At 38.4% G+C, this 20,145-nt stretch overlaps 1 protein-coding gene and 1 pseudogene across 9 annotated transcripts in view; both read left to right on the top strand.

The window, feature by feature from the left end:
* Positions 1 to 20,145, top strand: part of KIAA0319L (KIAA0319 like) — a 113,767-nt gene that overhangs the window by 66,014 nt on the left and 27,608 nt on the right. For 8 of the 9 annotated variants that reach the window (XM_006094177.3, XM_023758469.1, XM_006094178.3 and 5 more), the window contains 5 exons: positions 8,788 to 9,034; positions 12,186 to 12,287; positions 15,184 to 15,281; positions 18,315 to 18,402; positions 19,590 to 19,682. In XM_006094177.3, coding sequence (XP_006094239.1) covers positions 8,788 to 9,034; positions 12,186 to 12,287; positions 15,184 to 15,281; positions 18,315 to 18,402; positions 19,590 to 19,682 — 628 coding nt within the window. The remainder of the gene's footprint in view (positions 1 to 8,787; positions 9,035 to 12,185; positions 12,288 to 15,183; positions 15,282 to 18,314; positions 18,403 to 19,589; positions 19,683 to 20,145) is intronic. The other variant, XM_014460448.2, reaches the window with a different exon arrangement.
* LOC102435651 lies at positions 921 to 3,988 on the top strand (annotated as a pseudogene).

Genomic DNA, 20,145 nt, shown 5'->3' on the forward strand with positions numbered 1-20,145 from the left:
TCCTCATGTTGTGACCCAACCATAAAATAATTTTCGTTGCTACTTCATAATTGTAATATTGCTACTGTTATGAATCATAATGTAAATATCTGATATGCAGGATGGTCTAGGTGACCCCTGTGAAAGGGTCGTTCGACCGACAAAGGGGTCACGACCCACAGGTTGAGAGCTGCTGGGCTAGGGCTTATGGATTGTGTTTTTGAAGTGAGCCTACCTGATCTGCAGAATGATGAATTTGCATTTAGAAAATTCAAGCTAATTACTAAGGATATTCATGGCAAAAATGGCCTGACTAATTTCCTGTGGATGGCTCTTTCCTGTGACAAAATGTACTTGCCTCACCCTAGAGTGCTGGGGAGCGCGATGGCACTCCTCCTGTCTTTCGCCAAAAGTGCCGGGAGCACTATCAAAGCTTCGAAATGGCGTCCAGTTCTAAGTCTGCTTTTATTAGTGATGATGATATTGCTAAATATGTCAATGTGGTAAAGGTTTCCTTAAGTTTTTGAATATGTAACTTCATTTACTTGCAAGTCATAATTTTTTTCCTAAACTGCTGTAAAATCAGCAAAAAAGCCTTGGCAATTTTAGCATAGTTCCTAGGATATTGGTTGGCACTCAAAGGGTTCATGAGCCAAAAATGGCAGACCATGATTGAAGCTCATGTTGATGTCAAGACTACCGATGGTTATTTCCTTCTTCTATTCTGTGTGGGTTTTACTAAAAAAAAGCAGCAATCAGATTTGGAAGACCTCCTGTGCTCAGCATCAACAGGTCCACCAAATCTAGAAGATGATGGAAATCATGACCCAAGAGGTGCAGACAAGGACTTTGAAAGAAGTGGTCAATAAATTGATTCTAGATAGTATTGGAAAAGATATAGAAAACACTTGCCAATCTAATTATCTGTTCCGTGATGTTTTTGTTAGAAAAATTAAGAACTTGGGCAACTGAGGCCTCAGTACATGAGGGATCCTGGTCAATAAGCAACATGGGGAAGGAGAAGAACCAGGGTGAGGGGGCCACCAAGCACAAGGCACTGGTGCCCACCTTCAGCTGGGAGGAAATTCAGAAGCACAATCTTCTGCACCAAGTGACTCATCATCGCCCACAAGGTCTACATCACCACCAAATGGTCCAGCTGGCACCCGGGGAGGCCACCAGGTCATTGGGCACTACACAGGGGAAGATGCTACAGATGCCTTCTGCACCTTCACCGTGACCTTGATTTTGTGTGCAAGTTCATGAAGCCCCTGCTGATTGGTGAGCTGGCCCCAGAGGAACCCAGCCAGGACCGGGGCAAGAACTCCCAGATCACCGAGGACTTCCAGGCCCTGAAGAAGACTGCTGAGGACATGACCTGTTCAAGAGCAAGCATCTTTTCTTCCTCCTCCTCCTGGCCCACCATCATCATGGAGAGCATCGCTTGGTTCACCATCTTTTACTTCGGCAATGGCTGGATCCCAACCGTCATCACACCCTTTGTCCTTGCTACCTCTCAGGCCCAAGCTGGCTGGCTGCAACACGATTACAGCCACCTCTCTGTCTGAAAGAAGTCCATGTAGAACCACATCATCGATAAGTTCATCATTGGCCACTTAAAGGGTGCCTCTCCCAACTGGTGAGGCATCACGCCAAATCCAACATTTTTCAGAAGGATCCAGATGTCCTGGGTGAATGGCAGCCCATTGAATATGACAAGAAGAAGCTGAAATACCTGTCCTACAACCACTAGCATGAGTACTTCTTTCTGATTGGGCCGGGCTTTAGCCAGTTTGGCTCAGTGGATAGAACATTGGCCTGTGGACTGAAGGGTCCCGAGTTCGATTCTAGTCAAGAGCACATGCCCGGGTTGTGGGCTTGATCCCCAGTAGGGGGCATGCAGAAGGCAGCTGATCAATGATTCTCTCTCATCACTGATGTTTCTATCTCTCCCTCTCCCTTCCTCTCTGAAATCAATAAAAAAATCCTATCTAATAAAAGTGTAATATGCAAATAGACCCATGAACCAGGAGGTCCCGGTTCAGTTCCTGGTGAGGGCACATGCCTGGGTTTCGGGCTCGATCCCCAGTGGGGAGCATGCAGGAGGCATCTGATCAGTGATTCTCTCTCATCATTGATGTTTCTACTTCTCTTCCTCTCCCTTCTTCTCTGAAATAAAAAATATATTTAAAAAGAGAGTCACGGAAGGGCTAAGATAAGCTCTCTACATATCTCTAGCTGACTGAGAAACTATCTGCATGTTCAAGAGAGACCCAAGAGAGCCTGATAAAAAGCAAAAATCAAGGGAGAGCCCTAACTGGTTTGGCTCAGTGGATAAAGCATCGGCCTGTGGACTGAAGGGTCCCAGGTTCGATTCCGGTCAAGGGCATGTACCTTGGTTGTGGCATGTACCCAGTAGGAGGTGTGCAGGAGGCAGCTGATCGATGTTTCTAGCTCTCTACCCTCCTCCTTCCCTCTCCCTTCCTCTCTGTAAAAAAATAAAAATAAATCAATAAAATATATTAAAAAAACAACTAGGGAGATTTAAGAATTGGCTGAAATTTTGAATGCATGCCTCTAGCAGTACACAGATGGATTAGTTAGAGCAGTGGTTTGCAACCTTGGCTGCACATTAGAATCACCTGGAAATCTTTTTAAAATCTTGATTTCTGGGCCTCATCCTCCGGAAATTCTGTTTCTTTGTTATGGGGTGAGGCCACAACATTAGTAACAAAGAAACAGAATTTCCAGAGGATGAGGCTCAGAAATCAGGATTTTAAAAAGATTCCCAGGTGATTCTAATGTGCAGCCAAGATTGAGAACCACTGAGTTAGAGGGTGAAGCTTTATAAGCTTCAGGTGTTTGACCTCTACCAAAACCATTGGCTGACTGCTAAACTATGCAGATACTTAAGGTGATACCTAGAAACCCAGGCTAAAGTAAAAATAATTAAAAAGAAAACTGAGCAGAGACATCAATGGAATCATACTGTGTGTGTGTAAGAGAGAGAGGAGAGAGAGAGAGAGATAGTTAGTTTAAGTACAGGGAAGTTACTAAAAATAATAGCCCTTCAGAAAAATAAAACAGAATCCAGAGTTGCTTCAATATGTTATCTAAAATTTCTAGTTTGTAACCAGATGTTATAAGACATGCAAAAAAGTATCAAGAAAGTGTGACCCATGCTCAGGGGAAAAATAATAATCAACATAAATGAATTCTGAGTGGACTCACCTGTTAGACTTAGCAAACATTTCAGAGGAACTGTTAAAATATGTTTAAAAATTAAAAGAATCTGTGTTCAAAGATTTAAAGGAAAATGAGATAATAATTACACAACAAAGAATGGTTCTAACCACTTTTTTTTTCTAACCACTTTTATTCAACATTGTACTGGAGGTCCTAGCCAATGTGATAATGCAAGAAAGTGAAAGAAATACAATTTGGAAATGAAGAAAAAAAACTGCCTTTATTCACAGTTGAAATAATCATGTACCTAGAAAAATTCCAGTCGATGTACATAAAAGCTACTGGAATTAAGTGAATTTGGCAAGGTTGCAGGAATATAAGATCAATATACAAAAATCAATTGTGTTTATATATTAGCAATGAATAATTGAGAATTAAAGTTTTAAAATGTATTATAACATCCAAAAAACATGAAATAGTTTTATAGAAAACTATAAAGCATTGCTGAGAGAAAATAAAGAATTAAATAAATGGAGAGAGATATACCATTGTAATGGGTTAAATAGTGTTCCTCCCAAAATCATGTACACCTGAAACCTCAGTATATGTCTTTATTTGGAACTAGGTTTTTTGCAGGTATAATTTGTTAAGGATCTTGAGATGAAATCATCCTGTATTTAGAGTGCGCCCTAAATCCAGTGACTGGCATCTTTATAAGAAAAAGGAGAGGGAAATTTGGACCCACAGAGACACAAGAAAGAAGGCCAGGGTGAAAATGGAGACAGAGATTGGAATTATGTTGCCAGAAGCTAAAGAATGCTAAGAGCCTCTGGGAGCTGGAAGAGGCACAGAGGGAGATTTCAGAGGAAATGTGGCCATGCTTTTTGTACTTCTAGCCTTTGTACTTCTAGCCTTTACCAGTATGAGAGAATTAATTTCTGTTGTTTTAACTCACCAAGTTTGTGGTAACTTGTTCTGGCAGCCCTAGGAAACTAATACAATCATGTTCATGTTCATGGGTTGGGAATGATTAAAATTATTTGAAAGTGAACAATAAAATTGGAGGGCTTAAATTATCTAACATTAAGACTTACTATAAAGCTACAGTAATCAAAACAGTGGTATTAGTATAAACTAAATCAATGAAATAGAATAGAATCCAGAAATAGACTCACACAAATAAGGTCAGTTGATGTGCCAAGGCAATTCAGTGGGGAAAGAATACTGTTTTCAGTACACGGTATTGGAATAATTGGATAATGGTAAGGAAAAACATGAACCTTGACCCTTACCTCACATCACACATAAAAAATAAGCTTAAAATGGAACATAGACCTAAATTTAAGAGCGAAAACCATAAAACTTGTAGAAGAAAACACAGGAGAACATTTTTGTGATCTTGAATGAATGAATGAGTCACTAAAAGCATGAAACAAAAAAGAAAAAATGATAAACTGGAGCTCATCAAGATTATAAACGTTTGTTATTTAAAAGATACTACCAAGATATATGAAAAGTCAAGCTACAATCTGGGAAAACATATTTACAAATTAATTGCCGAACAAAGGTCTTATTTGTGGGATATATAAAGAGTTCTTTATAACTCAGTTAGAAAACTAATATTATGAACAGATTGTCCAAAGAAGTTATACAATGTCCAACAAATACATGAAAAGATGCTCAACATCATTAATCACTAGGAAAATGCAAATTAAAACCACAATAAGATGCTACTATATACCTTAATAATGGCTAAAATTAAAAAGACTTCCTGCCCTGCCGAGTGCTAGGTTGGTGGAGCATTCTATGAACCAAGGGGTTGCCAGTTCCATTCCCAATCAGGGCATGTGCCTAGGTCAGTGATGGCGAACCTATGACACACGTGTCAGAGGTGACACGCGAACTCATTTTTTTGGTTGATTTTTCTTTGTTAAATGGCATTTAAATATATAAAATAAATATCAAAAATATAAGTCTGCCGAAACCGGTTTGGCTCAGTGGATAGAGCGTCGGCCTGCGGACTGAAAGGTCCCAGGTTCGATTCCGGTCAAGGGCATGTACCTGGGTTGCGGGCACATCCCCAGTAGGGAGTGTGCAGGAGGCAGCTGATGATGTTTCTCTCTCATCGATGTTTCTAACTCTCTATCTCTCTCCCTTCCTCTCTGTAAAAAATCAATAAAATATATAAAAAAAAAAAAAAAAAATATATATAAGTCTTTGTTTTACTATGGTTGCAAATATCAAAAAATTTCTATATGTGACACGGCACCAGAGTTAAGTTAGAGTTTTTCAAAATGCTGATACGCCGAGCTAAAAAGGTTCGCCATCACTGGCCTAGGTTGTGGATTTGATCCCTGGTCAGGGTACATGCAGAGGACGGCCGATCAGTGTTTCTCTCTCACATTGATGTTTCTCTTTCTCTCTCTCTTTCTTCCTCTTTCTAAGCATGTCCTCTGGTGAGGATTACAATTTTAAAAAGACTTCCTACACCAAATTTTGGCAAGGTTGTAGAAAACTGGAATGCTCACACTGGTGGCAGGACTATATAATGATACAAAACTTTGGAAAATTGTTTGGCAGTTGTGTTTTTTTTTTTAATCGAAAGGTATATCTTCCATATGACCAAGCAGTCTACTCATAGATATTTATCCAAGAGAAAATAAAGGATATGTTCACACAAAGCCTTGTAGAGGAATATTTATAACAGTTCAATTTATAGTAGCCAAAAACTGGAATCAAATCCATTGTTCATCTGTTGGTGAATGAATCAGACAGAATGCTACTCAGCAGTCATAAGAAAAGAATTATTAATACACATAGCAACATGGGTAAAGAGCAAAATAATTTTGCTGAGTGAAAGAAGCTATACTGTGTGATTCCATTTATATAAAAATCTAGGAAATGCAAACTAATCTAAAGTGACAGGAAGCAGATCAGTGGTTGTTTGGGAAAGAGGGAGGGAAGAGAAGGGGTTACAAAGGAGCATAAGGAATCTTTGGATGTGATGGATATGTTCATTATCCTATTGTGGTGATGGCCTCAGGTGTACACACATGTCAAAATTTACCTAATTGTAGACTTTAAATATGTTCAGTTTATTGTGTTTCAGTTATACCTTATTAAAGTTGTAAAAAATTGAACAAAGATTTAAATAAACTTAACCAAAGAAAAATATATGACTGGCCAATAAACACATGAAAATATGTTCAACCTCATTAGTCATTAGGAAAGTGCAGAATAAGTCATAGTGAGATACCATTGGAGTAACAAGAAATAAAAAGATGAATTCCAAATATTGGTGAAGTTGTAGAGCAACTGGAACTCTAATACATTTTTGGGTGGAAATGCAAAATGGTACAGCCACTTTGTATAACAGTTCACTGTTTCTTATAAAGTTAAACATGCCGAAACCGGTTTGGCTCAATGGATAGAGCGTCGGCCTGCGGACTGAAAGGTCCCAGGTTCGATTCCGGTCAAGGGCATGTACCTGGGTTGCGGGCACATCCCCAGTAGGAGATGTGCAGGAGGCAGCTGATCGATGTTTCTCTCTCATCGATGTTTCTAACTCTCTATCTCTCTCCCTTCCTCTCTGTAAAAAATCAATAAAATATATATATTTAAAAAAAAAATAAAGTTAAACATAACACTTATATGTAACTAGCAATACATACTTCTAAATATTTACCCAAAATAAATGAAAACATGTTTACAGAAACATTTGTATTGAAATATTAATATCACCTTTGTTTATAAGAACTGAAAACAACTTAAATCTATGAATAGATGAATGGATAAGGACATTTTGATATCTCTATAATAGTATATTACTTAGTAATAAAAAGGAATGAACTACTGATATGCACAATTATTGCTGAATCTTTAAAACATGTTGCATGAGCCCTAACCGGTTTGACTCAGTGGATAGAGCATTGGCCTGCGGACTTAAGGGTCCCGGGTTCGATTCCGGTCAAGGGCATGTACCTTGGTTACGGGCACATCCCCAGTGGGGAGTGTGCAGGAGGTAGCTGATCGATGTTTCTCTCTCATCATTGTTTCTAACTCTCTATCCCTCTCCCTTCCTCTCTGTAAAAAATCAATAAAATATATTTTTTTAAAAAACAAAATAAAACATGTTGCATGAAAACAGCCAAAAACAAAAATAGTATTTATAAGATTTTTTAAAAATATGAAATATAAGAAAGCCAAACTAGTAAAAGGTGACAGAAAACAAATTAGTGGCTGCCTGAGCCTAAGGATTGAGGCAGGAATTTGCTGCAGAGGGGCAAAAACCAACTTTTGGGGCTGATAGAAATGTTCTCTCTTGATTACAGTTACATTGGTGTATACACTTTTCAAAACTCATTGACCTATACACTTTAAATGTGTGCTGTTAATTTTATGTAAATTATACTTCAGTTAAGTTGATTTTTAAAAAAATCCATACCACCACCTTTGTTTAGGCACTCATCATTTCTCATTTGGATGAATACGGTACTCTGCTAAGTATTATTCCTGCAGTTGTCTTCTTTAAACTCATATACTGGGCAGCAACCTGAATGATCCATTTAAAACAAAGCTGAACTTGTCACTTCCCTGCATACAACCCTTTAATTGCTCACCCTTAACTGGCTCATTAAAATAGCATATTCTGTCTTCTTTAGTCTGGCCCTTGACTATCTTTTTTGACTCATTTTCCATTACTTCCTGCCTTTCTTTTTGCTTATGATTCTCAGTTCCCAATACACACCATGTTAACCTCATTTCTTGTACCTGTACTCATCTCTCACCTCAGATTTTTGTCTAGTTTTACCTTTTAAAACTCAGCTCAGGACTCTCCTCCTCCAGATAGCATGCATGCATGTATGTATGTATGTATTTATTTATTTATAAATTTTTTAAATTGATTTCAGAGAGGGAAGAGAGGGGGAGAGATAGATAGAAACATCATTGATGAGAAAGAATCATTGATCAGTTGCCTCCTGCACATCCCACACTGGGGATCGAGCCCTCAATCTGGGCATGTGTCCTGACTGGAGAATTGAATTGTGACTTCCTGGTTCGTAGGTCAACGCTCAACCACTGAGCCACACCGGCTGAGCCAGAGAGCCTTTATTTTAAACATCCTTCTTTACATGTTCCCTTTCAGAGTTAAATGCTCTCAGATTATGTTTCTTTGGTTCATCATAACTTTTACAAATATATTTACCATTTTGGCTTACTATGTTTTAAGTTCTCTCTCCCCCGTTAGATTGTGCACTTTTGACTACAGTGATTATGTTATATTTATATTTTGGATCCAGAAGGTCTGTTTCGTAATAGGTACTTAATAAGTATATGTAGAAAGATTGAGTATAAATGTTAAGTGAGAAAAGAAGATAAAAGTACTATACATAGTATGATTATTACTATTTTGTTGTAAGCAAAACTCTTTGCATAGAAAAAAGACTAGGAAGATTTATATCATCATTTTAACACTTTAGTTTGGATGGTGAGATTAGTTTCTTTAATATTTTTGACAGCTTTGCATTAAAAACATTTAATGTGCAATTATTTTATGAGACATAACCTAAAACACAGGCTGTATAACTTTGCCTACTCAACTGAATTTTTGCATTTCTTTAGGTCCACAAGACAGTTACAATTTCCAATCCCTTAACCACAGATCTGGCTGGAGAGATTCCTGTTTGGTCAAAGACTGTATCAGTCCAACTTGAGACGTCAGAGGATCTGGGTACTACGTCTAGCACTCAGCAAGTAAAAAACCCTGGGATAACCCAGATTGCTATCCCTCTGCCAGTGACTCCCTCCTACAGTTATGCTACCCCTACCCCACACACCTCTTTCCAGAGCACCTCCGCACCATTTCCAGGTGAGGCCCTTTGCTTCTGCCCATGGAGATAGGATGGGAAAGTAGAACATTTGATCAAAATGTTCCCTTTTAGTGGAAAGAAAGGAGGGAAGCATGCCTTTTAATTCTGTAGGTTAGAGAAAAAATAATCCTGTAAGTATCCCTGTAATCATAGGATTGGGGGCTCTCGGTCCTTTTCTCAACAGGCCCCAACCTATGGGAGTTTATGAAGCTCATTTTCTCAGAGCCAGATTCCACTGTGCCTGGGACTTAAAGGCATAAAATTCAATTAAGTAATGTTCAAGGAATCAAGCAAGCAGAGGCCACTGGGAAGAAACAGTTGGATCTGTGCACCTATTTGTCTTCTGTATAGCTGAGTGTAGGCCAGATATTTATCTCTGATTTTGACAGCATCTTTATTTTTTTAAAGCAACCCATAGGAAGATTTATACTTAGAATATTGCCTGAACAAGTCTGTGCTTCATAAATGCTGCTCTAAGGTATTAGCAGGAAATGGTTAATCAAGGAAACCAAGTTGATCTTCAACTCCCAAAAAAGTCAAAAGGGTGAAGCAAAGCCAGTAAAAATGATTCTTTGCCAAATTTTAATTTCCAAGGGTCTTTTTAAATTGTAAATAATGTAAAAATTTGGGTTTTAATCTTGTGGCACTAAAGTAACCTTTTTATTCAGACAAAATGCCTGTAATTTTTGGTATAATTGTGAAAGGTTTGGGCTGTATTGCATTTTTGTCCATTATACTTTCTCTGAGCATAGCGATTTCTTTCTTTTCTTTTTTTGAGAGTAACTTCAGAGAATTCTATTTCCACCTCCTGGGGTGTCTAAATGGTGAAGCTTAAATATTGGATGGTTTTATTTCTCCCAATGCATGCAGTGTTCCCAAGCAGACAGATAAATTTCAAATTTCATATTTGTCTAGGAAGCTTTCTCACGTTTAGTCTTGAAAGGTAGGTGGACTAGCCAGTTATTTGATTTAAGCTCTCTAGTTCTAAGGTCCCATACCAAATGAACAATTATTGGCAGAGAAATAAGATTAATATAATCAGTGTTTCTCAACAGCCTGTAAATATTTTGGGCTGTTACAACTATGGAGAAGGGGGTGCTGCTGACATCTGGTGGGTAGAGGCCAGCGATCCTGTTAGACATCCTAGAATACACAGGACACAATTTTCCCCACAACAAAGAATTATCTGGTCCAAAGTGTCAAAGTTGAGAAATCATAACATGTATGAAATAGCTGGTGAATAGTATAAAAGACAGTATATAGCTATTAACTGATGTGGTGTTCAAAAAATGCTAAAGTAGTTCAAGAAGTAGATCAGTTTGAACTGAAATGGTCTGGGAAAATTTCTTGGAGAGAAGAGTGGCTTTGAACTAAAAGCAAAGTACTGTATTTAGAATAAAGAAAACTCACACCCCAGTTGAATTCCCGAAGAGTAGACTTCAATACCCTGACTGTGTGGCTCAGTTGTTTGACTGTTGTCCCGTGCACAGAAAGGTCACTAGTTTGATTCCTGTTTGGGGCACATACCCAGGTTGTGGGTTCAACCCCAGTTGGAGTGCAACCAATCCATGTTTGTCTCTGACATTGATGTTTCTCTCCCTCTCCCTCACCCTTCCTCTCTCTCTAAAATAAATACATACTTTTTTTTTTTTTAAAGAGTAGACTTCAATGGGAACACAAGACGGAAAATGAATATAACTAGAGACAGAATTGGGTAAAAAGCATGAATATAACTAGAGACAGGATTGGGTAGAAATCATTAGAGGATAATGATTCTCTAGTACCAGGTTATGAATTTGGCCTTAAACATGGTGGGGTGGGCATCTTGAGTAGGAGAGTAACATGGTGGGTGAATATTTTAGAAAAACTAATGATGGTGGGTATTTTAGGAAAACAGAATGGATTAGAGTGGGGAGAGCTAACAGAAGGAAGAATAGTGAAGATTCTTGCAAGTTGGAATGGAAATAAATCTGGCTTTGTGATTGACACATGCTTTTCTTCTAGAAACTTCATATCAATTTTTTAATTGACTTGAGAGAGAGAAAGAAACGTTGATTTGTTGTCCCACTTATTTATGCATTCATTGATTGATTCTTGCATGTGCCCTGACCGGGGATTGAACCCACAAGCTTGGAGTATCAGGATGATGTGCCAACCAACTGAGCTACCTGGCCAGGGCCTTCATATATGTATTTTTTTTAAATATATATTTTATTGATTTTCCACAGAGAGGAAGGGAGAGGGATAAAGAGTTAGAAACATCAATGAGAGAGAAACATTGATCAGCTGCCTCCTGCACACCCCCTACTGGGGACGTGTTTGCAACCAAGGTACATGCCCTTGACTGGAATCGAACCTGGAACCCTTCAGTCCACAGGCCGACGCTCTATCCACTGAGCCAAACCGGTTAGGGCCATATATGTATTTTATTTAGAAAATTATTTATCAGCATGAAGATGATTCTTGAAACAGTTAAGCTCTGTTTATTGAGCTCTATACAAACAGAGCTTAAAGGTAGACCACAGTTAAAATACAGTATAGAAAAACTTAGAGAAAAGAAGAAAAGTAGAATAATATGGTGTCATGATAGCAAAGTTTTAATATATAGAGGCAGTCAGCAGTATTAGATGCCACGGAAGTGAAGGATGAGGGTGGTGAAAGCTATTTGATCTGCCAAGAAGCAGTTTGTTAATGGCCTCAGAAGATCCTGTTCAGTGGAAAAGTGGAGGCAGAATCAAATTTCAGGCAATTAAAGTGGATAAATAATGAAGATATGAAGGCAGTAGCTGAATATTGTTTATCAAAGAAATTTGGCCACAAAAGGAAGGATAGAAATGAGATAGCTTCGGTCTAATTTCTTTATATATATATATATATATATATATATATATATATATATATATATATATATATATATATATTTTTATTGATTTCAGAGAGGAAGGGAGAGGGAGAGGGAGACGAGAGAGAATCGTTGATTGGCTGCCTCCTACACGCTCCCCACTGGGGACCGAGCCGGTAACTGGGGCATGTGCCCTGACCGGGAATCGAACCATGACCTCCTGGTTCATAGGTCGATGCTCAACCACTGAGCCACACTGGCTGAGCGAGTCTAATTTCTTATCTCTTGTATATTTTCTTTGTTTGCAGTTATAAAGAAACTGGTCATATCTGCTGGAGAAAATGTCCAGATGACCCTGCCTAAGAATGCAGTCCAGTTAAATGCATATGTTCTCCAAGAGCCACTTGAAGGTAGTAAAACATCCCCTTACATTTGGGTAATGTTTTAATTTATAATGAAATGTTTTAATTTATAATGTTGTAATTTATAATCTACATATCTTAAGTCATTTACTCACTGCATCAATCCTGTGAGAATAGGATATAGCATGCATGTGCACAAATATATATGTGATACGTGAGGCGATATAACAATGTCTGAGATCATAGGCTTTAATGTCAGGCTTGGATTCAAATCCCAACTCAGCCGATCATTAGCTGAATGATTTTAAGCAAGTTATTAGTTTCTCTAATTTCTATTTCTTTCTCAGTAAAATCAGATGATTTCTACATCATTAGGTTACTTTAAGGGCAAAATTAAATGGTATATAAGACATCCACTTCCGTGCCTAGCATATAGCTGATGCTCATTAAAGGTGGTATTATACCAAAAGAGGAAGAAACTGAAGCTTAGGTTGATCTCTTTATTTTGGCCAAACAACTAGAAAATAGCAGGTATAAAACTTACAGAGAAGTTATTCAAGACTACTGCTACTGTAAATTTGTTACTTAAAAAAAAAAAAGACAGGTCCAATATAATACATAAAACTCAAATTTATAAAATACATAAATTAAGGGATGATTAATTCATTGTTTAAGGAAACTTTTATAATATGAACATCACTTTCACCTTTGAAATGTACATTAATATACCAAGGTTTGACTTATAAACACATACATATTCTCTTAAGACTGTCTATGACATGAAGTGAACACACTGTGATGGAAAATGATTGCATTGGGTCTATATTACTGTCATTTATAAGATTAGTCAAGTAGAATGCCATACTCGATTCAGGAAGGGGTACTTCCATTTTAGGTATACACATTTCCAGTACAGTATTTCTACTTTCTGGGCCTCATATCAAATCCAGAACGTAAATGCCCTCCCTCTCTGTTGTATATTTCTGTCCTCAAATTGAGTTTTCCTTGTCAAGTCATTCCACCTTCCTCTAGAGAAGTTTTTTGTATTTTTTTTATCCTCACCCAAGGTTATACTTACTGACTTTAGAGAGAGGGGAAAGGAGGGAGTGAGGGAGGAGAGAGAGAAACATCAATGTGAGCGTGAACATCTATCGGTTGCCTTCCCACAACCTTTCAGTGTACAGGAGCATGCTCCAACCAAATGAGCCACACCAGCCAGAGTAAAGCAGCTTTTTTCTCTCCTCCTCTGGTGCTAAGATGAATGGGTTTGATGGTCTTTGAAGGTGATGGTGAGGAAAGACTGCCTTGAGCTGCCATTGCTTCCACTCTTTGGTGAAAGATATGCTAGGCTGTACTGTATTTTCTTTTCTAACCTGTTTGCATGTACATTTCTGTGGGTTAATATTGCCTTGTATTTCAGTATTCTAAAGCACATCAGTTCAGAAAGAGATTCTTTTCAACTCTCCATTCCCCAGGTTCTTTAGCCTTTAATCAGATACATATAGTGGATGTTTCAAACTTTCAAAGGGTGGGGACAGTGAGGGTAGGACCAGCTATGCCTGCTCATCATCCCCCTTCTGTGGCAGCCCCTGACGCACCTCTAAAGATCCCTCCAGGGTTTGGAGGCACAGTTTTGAAAACCACTGCCCTAAATTATTAAAACCAGCAATCTGTCTAACAGACCTATACTTAGTCATTCCTACCCTTGGATAAATTTCTGGCTGTAAGGCATAATTCATCCCCTGAGATTTTCTGTCCTAGGATTATTGTCCTTTTTGGAAATTTGTGTTGTTAGCCACATATATTATAAAATTGTCAGTTCCCAAACTAGTGTGGGTCTAGTTTCTGTGTGGAAAATATGTTCAACTACAGTTGAAAGAAATGTCATCTCCTACACCAATTCTACTTCTACTGCTTCCTCCCTGCTCCTTATCTAGCCCAGCTTCTCCGTGCACATTTGTGTGGGCTGACAACTGGCCAAAAGAAAAGTAGTGTTTTGGAGAGGAAGGTGGAGTAATAGATCTTGTATCTCGGGCTTATAAAAGAATATCTGGTTTTAAGATGAAGGCTATCTTAGAATTAAGTTCTATGTGTTAACTTTAACTTTTGAACTTGTGAAATAAGAAAAAGATGAGCATTCTCTGCTAAGCATTTGAGATTTCTTATGTTTCCTTTTATTTTTTACTTTGGGGTGTAACTTAAACTAAACCTTCCTACCAAATCCCACTCTTTCCTAGCCAGACATGCATTTTGTTCCCCAAAATTTAAGACCACTTTAACTGGGGATGGATTCCATTTAGATAATGGCATTCTATCTTTGCCTCACCCAGTCATATAGTCTGAGCTACAAATGAGGACCATTTAATGCTTCATTTGATCTTAATTAACTTCAGTGGGGCTGTTTAAGTGGGCCATCCTCTGCCATCTTCTGCAGTGTTATTTCGCTCAGCTGGAATGAAGCAGCTCTTTTAACTCACCAGGGTGTGATGACCTCAGTGAGTCGAGCATTGTTAGCATTCTGTAAAAAGCTATTTTTGAAACATGTTATTTAGAAGTTATTGCTTTTCTTTGTTGCAAAAGAAATTTTACAAGAAAATGGCCTTTGTTTCCAATGAGTTCATCTATAGTGGCTGGTAGGGCATGCATTTTCTTTGGCATGCCACACCAAAAGAAACCTGGTATTTTGGGGGAGGGTTGGTACTGATATGAGGCAGTATTGAGCATTGCTGGGAGAAAGTGGAAGAATCCCTGACTATGGCTGAGTTAGCAGAACATACCCTTTCTTTCAACAGAATGTTTGGTTTCCCTATAGGTTTTGGAGTGAAATCTTAAAAACTAAGGTCTTGTCAAGGTTTAGAAGAGATTTGTTATTGGCAGGCTGTGTGGCTGCCCTCTTTGTGTGTAGGTGTGTGTTTTGATGATTTTTGTAACTGTCCTTCCATAGGAGAAACCTACACCTACGACTGGCAGCTGATTACTCATCCTAAAGACTACAGTGGAGAAATGGAAGGGAAACATTCTCAGATCCTCAAACTATCCAAGGTGAATTCATATCCTGTTATTTGCAGGACCGGGTTAGAGGTGTTGACCATTTAAAACAGTTTATAATATAGAATTTTTTTCTGTCAACACTTAAGTTGGAAATAATGTTTCAGAAGTGAATCCTTCAAAAATCTTGACTGACTGACATCCAGTATTTGTTAGTATGTGATTCTCAAATTTTCATTTATGATGAAAAGACTGTATAAGCATGGTGGTGATAGCTTTTGAGTGCAAATATATGCTCAACTGCTTTTAAGGGTAACATAAGAATTTTAGAATTTGGGAAATAAGGTAAGCTATTTGTGGCCACATGACTGTAAATTGGCTCAGTCATTTTTTTTTAGACTCTGTAGTTATTAAGAGCCATAAAATTTACATATTCTTTAGTCAAGCAATTAACTTCCTTCCTTCCTTACTCCCTTCCTTCTTTTCTTTCTTCCTTCCTTAACAACTGTTTATTGTACACTAGTTATGTGGCAGGCATTGTTACCAGTGAGTTAATTTACCAGAGATACTGACTGAAGACAAGTAATTATAACATGGGATTCACTAGGTCAGTGTAGGGGATGTTGAAACCCTGGAGAGTCAAAGTAGATTTTTTAGAGTTTGTCGAGTTGGGTCATGAAAGTTTTCTAACTTAACTGGATAAAGGGTAGAGTGATAATACTATAAGCAGGGGAGGTAATATGTCCACTGGGCCAAATATTAGACAGAAAATGTGGGAAAAAGAATTATATGTGGTTCAGCCTTACTAGACCCTGTGGCACAAGTAAGTTGGGGAGATACAGAGGTCAGATTGCACAGAGCCTTTGTAAGGACTTTGAATCTTGTCCAGAGGGAACATGGAGCCTTTGAAAGATTTCAAGCAAGAGAAAGACATGTTCATATTTTCAGTTTGGAAAGATCACCCTGACCACAGATTGGAGGAGATAAGACTCAAACCAGGGAGACCATTGAGGAATCTGTTGACAAATGTAGGTGTGAAATAATAATAGCTTGAGTAAAAAAAACCTAAATAAATAAAAATTTAAAACCACTTATTGAGTTCATACCATATGCTAGAAACAGTACTTTTATGCAATTATTTTAATATTCATAACACCCCCAAGATGTAGATATTAATATATGTTTTATAAATTGTAAAATGAAAAATTGGAAAAATAAAGTGGTTTGGTCAAAGTTTACAAAACTATTAAATGGTACTTTTGAACAGGAACTTTCTGTCTCTAAAGCCCTCCCTCCAGTGCCTTTAACAACTGTGGTATGATGAATGGTTAACAACTAAGGTGATGGCAGTGTGAATGGAGAAGTGATTGGATTGGAGAAATATTATGAGGTTGACTTGATGATAAGACTTGATGATCAATTAATTGGGTGAAGGTGTTGAAGAGAAGTCTAGGATAATTCTAGCCTTTGACTTAGGCATGTTGGTGGATATTGGTGTGAATATGGTGATATTCACTGAAATGAGCACAGAAAGAGGAACAGGTTTATAAGAGATTTGTAGATGATTAATTCATTTTTGAACAGAGTGAGTTTGAGATACCTGTGAAACATTTGAGTGCAGGTGTCCAACAAAGGGTAAGGGACTGGAGATCTGGGCTAGAGAGATAAATTTACACACCAACTTCAAATAGATGACAATTGAAGCCATGGTAATAGATGAGATCATCCAGAGAGTGTAGAATGAAGAAATAAATGGTCTGTGATTGGAATGTTAGGGAACACCGTCATTAAGGGAAAGAGGAGATTGAAGAAAATGAGGAGTGGGCAGGGAAGTGAAAGCCAGGAAGGGAGAGCATTACAAAAAGAAGGAAGTGGTCAAAAACGCTATATGCAGTCAGTTAGCATTTACCCAGAGAAGGTAATTCAAAAGAAAGAAAACCTATTTGCCCAAAGGATGTCATAATAATCCTATATAAGAGAGGAATATGCTAATTAGCCATTACACCCTGAGGCATAACGACCAAGCATGTCACAACAACATCGCGGATCAGCAGGAGGGTGGACCAGTGAGGTACAAGCGGGCTGCAGAGAGCTACAGGAGGGGGCAGGGCAGCAAGCTATGAGGGGGGGAAGGGGGAGGGGGGAGGGGGACGGGGGCAGCGCCGCGGAGAGCTACAGGAGGGTGGCAAGCGCACGGATTCATGCGAAGGGCTACTAGTGGATTATAATAGTAAAAATTTGGAAACAATTCAAATAGCCAGCAATGTGGAATGCTTATGTGAATTATGGCACATTTATTCACATACTTCTTTGCAGCCATTAAAGTGACTATTAAAAAGACTGTTGTAATGGGAAAAGTGTTTATGCTAAATGAATGGAAGAAAGAACAATAAAATGTTTGATTCACACTTGGATTTTTAGCTAGACTCTGAATACCATTGATATATAAGCTCCTTGAAGGCAGGGATCTTATCTTATTTATCTCCAAATCCCAGGCCTAGGACAATAACTGGTACATAATTGGTTCTCAATAAATGTTTGTTGAATTGGATGGACTGTTTAAAACTATTGTTTTGTGCGGTTAAGGATTGGGAGGAAATAAGAGATATAGGATTAATTGATGTGTTAGGACAGTGGGATTTGGGTGATTATTTTTTCTTTTATATTATGTTTATACAGTTAGCGGAAGTCAGTAGGGAAAAATAGTTAGATATTTGGGAGCTATTTGGTATTTTTACAAAATGTTTTTCTTTGCAGAGATGATTGTTTTAATTTCATAACACTGAGAAGTGGGATGGTAGGGCCCTTAATGTTTTTCTTAAAAGAAAATGGGAGTACAGAGATATTGAAATCCCTTCTGTTGTTCCAGAGGCAGCTAGTAATAAGATTCACATTAAAAACTATGGTTTTTTAGTTTATAATTCATTTAGTTTAGTTTCATCTCTTTGGTTAGTTTACTTTCTCCATTTTGAAAACAGTGCAAGAAGAGAGTGCAAGAATCACCAGGGGAAAGTTCACATATGTGTGATTTTAAGTATAATTGCTCCTCTTTATGGTTGACTATAAGATTTTCTGTCCTTTTTGCAGCTCACTCAAGGCCTATATGAATTCAAAGTGATTGTAGATGGTCAGAATTCCCATGGGGAAGGCTGTGTGAATGTGACGGTAAAGCCAGGTATGTTTCTCAGCCCTGACTGTGCCTCCATTGCTCCCTCTGAGGATTCCCAAGGAGAGGGAGATTTGATTTTAGGGGTTTTTAATTTCCATTCTTTTTAAAAAATACATTTATTGGGCAATTCCTAATTCAATGTAGAAAAGGTATAGGGTGGCAAAGTATTTACTTTGGTTTTAGTTGGAACACTTCGCTGGGCAGGGAAATGTCAGCCACATGACCTACAGTGCGGCATGGCACTGAGCAATAGCCTGTCTGCCTGAGAACTACTTCTCCAGTGGGTCATGCTGAGAGAGGACCATGTGTGGTAATTAAGAGATACAAGAAAGCCAGGAGCCTAGGAAAAGTATGTAGGAGAACCAGCCAAGTCGCTGGCCCTTTCTGATCTCTTTCCAGTACACAGTCTTCCTCACAGAATCCCTGCCATTTCTCCTTCACGTTGGACACCAAATTCCATTATTATTTTTAAGTGATCAGTAGATTACAGTGTGATAGCAAGGTATCTTGTTTTGCATTTTCAGAGATATTTGGGGGAAATTGGCAAAGTGGTCCAGACATTGGCACAAATTCTTAATACTATTCTCTGTCTTTGTTAGTAATAGATTTTCTTTTAATTCCTTTGATTTTATAGCCAAGGTAATACTTTCTCTTTCTTAAAAATGTGTTTAGCATAAAGACCATTTGATCACTTCTCAATGAAAAGGCCACTGGGCTCGCAGTCACTCAGGTGGACTAGAGTGAGTGGTTTGTGACCTTTCTAACACTCCAGCCTAGACACCTCCCACATAGTCAGCTCCCAGGTGGTTGAGAAATTGCTCATCTTTTCAGCACAGTTGTGGCAAGGAATAGTTTGCTTTCCAACGCCTTTATTGCACACATTTTATTTGTTGTCCACCTCTGGTCAGCTTGCCTGAAAGCAGTCACTTGCTACTTTAGTACTTTTCACAAACTAGATAGCACATGAGCATTGAAAGAATGCACAGGGTGTGGTCTTAAGAAAAGTCAGGCTTGCAAGAGGCTTAAAAACTCCTGGGTGTCTTATGTTAGAATGCCAACCTTGTGACTTATACATTTGACGATGCTTCAGATGCCGATTAGGTATTGGAAACATTTATAATCCACCCAGAGGTGGCTCTTCTTATAATTTACAAAGCCCCTCTTTTAATTTCTTCTGGGTCATTTTCTTGCAGAGCCCCGTAAAAATCAGCCTCCTGTTGCCATTGTGTCACCACAGTTCCAGGAGATTTCTCTGCCAACCACTTCGACAGTTATTGATGGCAGCCGTGAGTATTTACTGGGCACGATGTTTTAGAACAGCATTCACTGGATACTCTGGTCAAAGATTTGGACCAGCATTCTGCTTAGGCTTCTTGACCACATTATGGGAAGACCAACCATCTGAAGCAACTGATAAGGAAATAAAAACCAGACAGACCCTATTTAAAACCCCCATGTGGCTTCTTTGAAGTAACATTTCTATTCTGAGATGGTAAGAAAGTGGGATTATGCATGCATTTAGCATTATTTTAGTTGAAACTTTCTGGTTTTCAAATTTTTTTAGATGGAGTTGCCATTCTCAGTTATGGAAACAAAACTCTTTCCTATCATGGCAAGATGAGTAACTGAGAGTCTTAACTAAGGAGCTCTCATCTAGCCATCACTGCCTAACAAGATTGTCAGCCTTCTCCTGGAGAGACTCACAGAATGTGCCCCACAACCCTGCTTGGCTCACTAACATTGTCTCTT

This window comes from Myotis lucifugus, unplaced genomic scaffold (assembly GCF_000147115.1).
Source record: "Myotis lucifugus unplaced genomic scaffold, Myoluc2.0 scaffold_131, whole genome shotgun sequence".
NCBI lineage: Eukaryota > Metazoa > Chordata > Mammalia > Chiroptera > Vespertilionidae > Myotis > Myotis lucifugus.